At 29.9% G+C, this 1,195-nt stretch overlaps 1 protein-coding gene across 4 annotated transcripts in view; it reads left to right on the top strand.

Annotated features, from left to right (window-relative positions):
* LOC111499560 (kinesin-like protein KIN-7D, mitochondrial) overlaps positions 1-1,195 on the top strand; it is a 10,859-nt gene that overhangs the window by 5,069 nt on the left and 4,595 nt on the right. For all 4 annotated transcript variants that reach the window (XR_002720959.1, XM_023151149.1, XM_023151147.1 and 1 more), the window contains exons 13-15: positions 145-252; positions 336-467; positions 569-751. Coding sequence is in view for 3 of the 4 variants with exons in the window: in XM_023151149.1 (XP_023006917.1) it covers positions 145-252; positions 336-467; positions 569-751 (423 nt within the window). In the remaining variant the exon portion in view is untranslated. The remainder of the gene's footprint in view (positions 1-144; positions 253-335; positions 468-568; positions 752-1,195) is intronic.

Below are 1,195 nucleotides of genomic sequence, written 5' to 3'. Positions count from 1 at the left end.
TTTTTTTTTTTTTTTTTTTTTTTTTTTTTTTTTTTTTTTTTTTTTTTTTTTTTTTTTTTTTTTTTTTTTTTTTTTTTTGTTGAGGCTGCTTGTGTGTAAACCATGTGAATTTTTCCAGTGACAGTCTGCTATTTATTATCTCAGCTGATATGCACTGTTACCCCTGCATCCAGTAACATGGAAGAAACTCACAACACATTAAAGTTTGCAAACAGGGCAAAACGAGTAGAAATTTATGCCTCACGTAATAAGGTTAGTTTCAAATATTGTAATAATTATGATCTTTATGTAGTTCACATAGACATATTCCTTACTTATTCTTAAATGTGTTCCAGATTATAGATGAAAAATCTTTGATTAAAAAGTATCAAAGAGAAATCTCTAACCTGAAACAAGAACTCGATTTGCTAAAGAAGGGCATGCTTGTTGGTGTCAATCATGAAGAGATTATGAACTTACGGCAACAGGTTTCTTTCCGTTGCTCCCATCTCACAAAAAAATGGAGACAGGTATTAAATTTTTATTTGGGTAGAACTCTTCTGCTAATTGTTTGTTATTTCTTCAACAGTTGGAGGCAGGACAAGTGAAAATGCAATCAAGGTTGGAGGAAGAAGAAGAAGCAAAGGTTGCTCTTACGAGTAGGATTCAGAGGCTGACTAAACTCATACTTGTCTCTTCAAAGAATTCAATCCCTGGATGTTTGAGTGACATTCCCAGTCAGCAAAGGAATCTTTCTTTTGGTGATGATGATGTAAGTTCCCTTCCTGAATTCGGTTGTGTAATCCTGAAGTCATTGACAAATGATATGATTGATATTGAAATATCATTGAAAATTAGTTGGCATGTCATTACCGGTGGAGATATATCTGAATAGCTTCTGACATTTTTTGACAAATCCGACAACCATCTGTATCTGTTGGGTACAAATGAAAAGAAAAAATGAGTTTACTATTTTTTTTTAAAAAATGCCAATCACTCTTTACAATTTAAATTTCTCCATGTCATTTAATAACTAAATATTATAATTTATATTATCTTTATTGTTTCTTATATGGATGATATTGTATCTTGCTATTTGGTTATTATTTCTAAAATTTGATAATATTGATATCTGCGCTATAAATGTTAATTTATGTCCATATAAATGGACCTGTAATTATACTCGTAACAAAAAAAAAAAAAAAAAAAAAAAAAA

The sequence above is a fragment of the Cucurbita maxima genome, unplaced genomic scaffold (assembly GCF_002738345.1).
Source record: "Cucurbita maxima cultivar Rimu unplaced genomic scaffold, Cmax_1.0 Cma_Scf00027, whole genome shotgun sequence".
NCBI lineage: Eukaryota > Viridiplantae > Streptophyta > Magnoliopsida > Cucurbitales > Cucurbitaceae > Cucurbita > Cucurbita maxima.
This window is presented reverse-complemented; position numbering and strand designations above follow the sequence as displayed.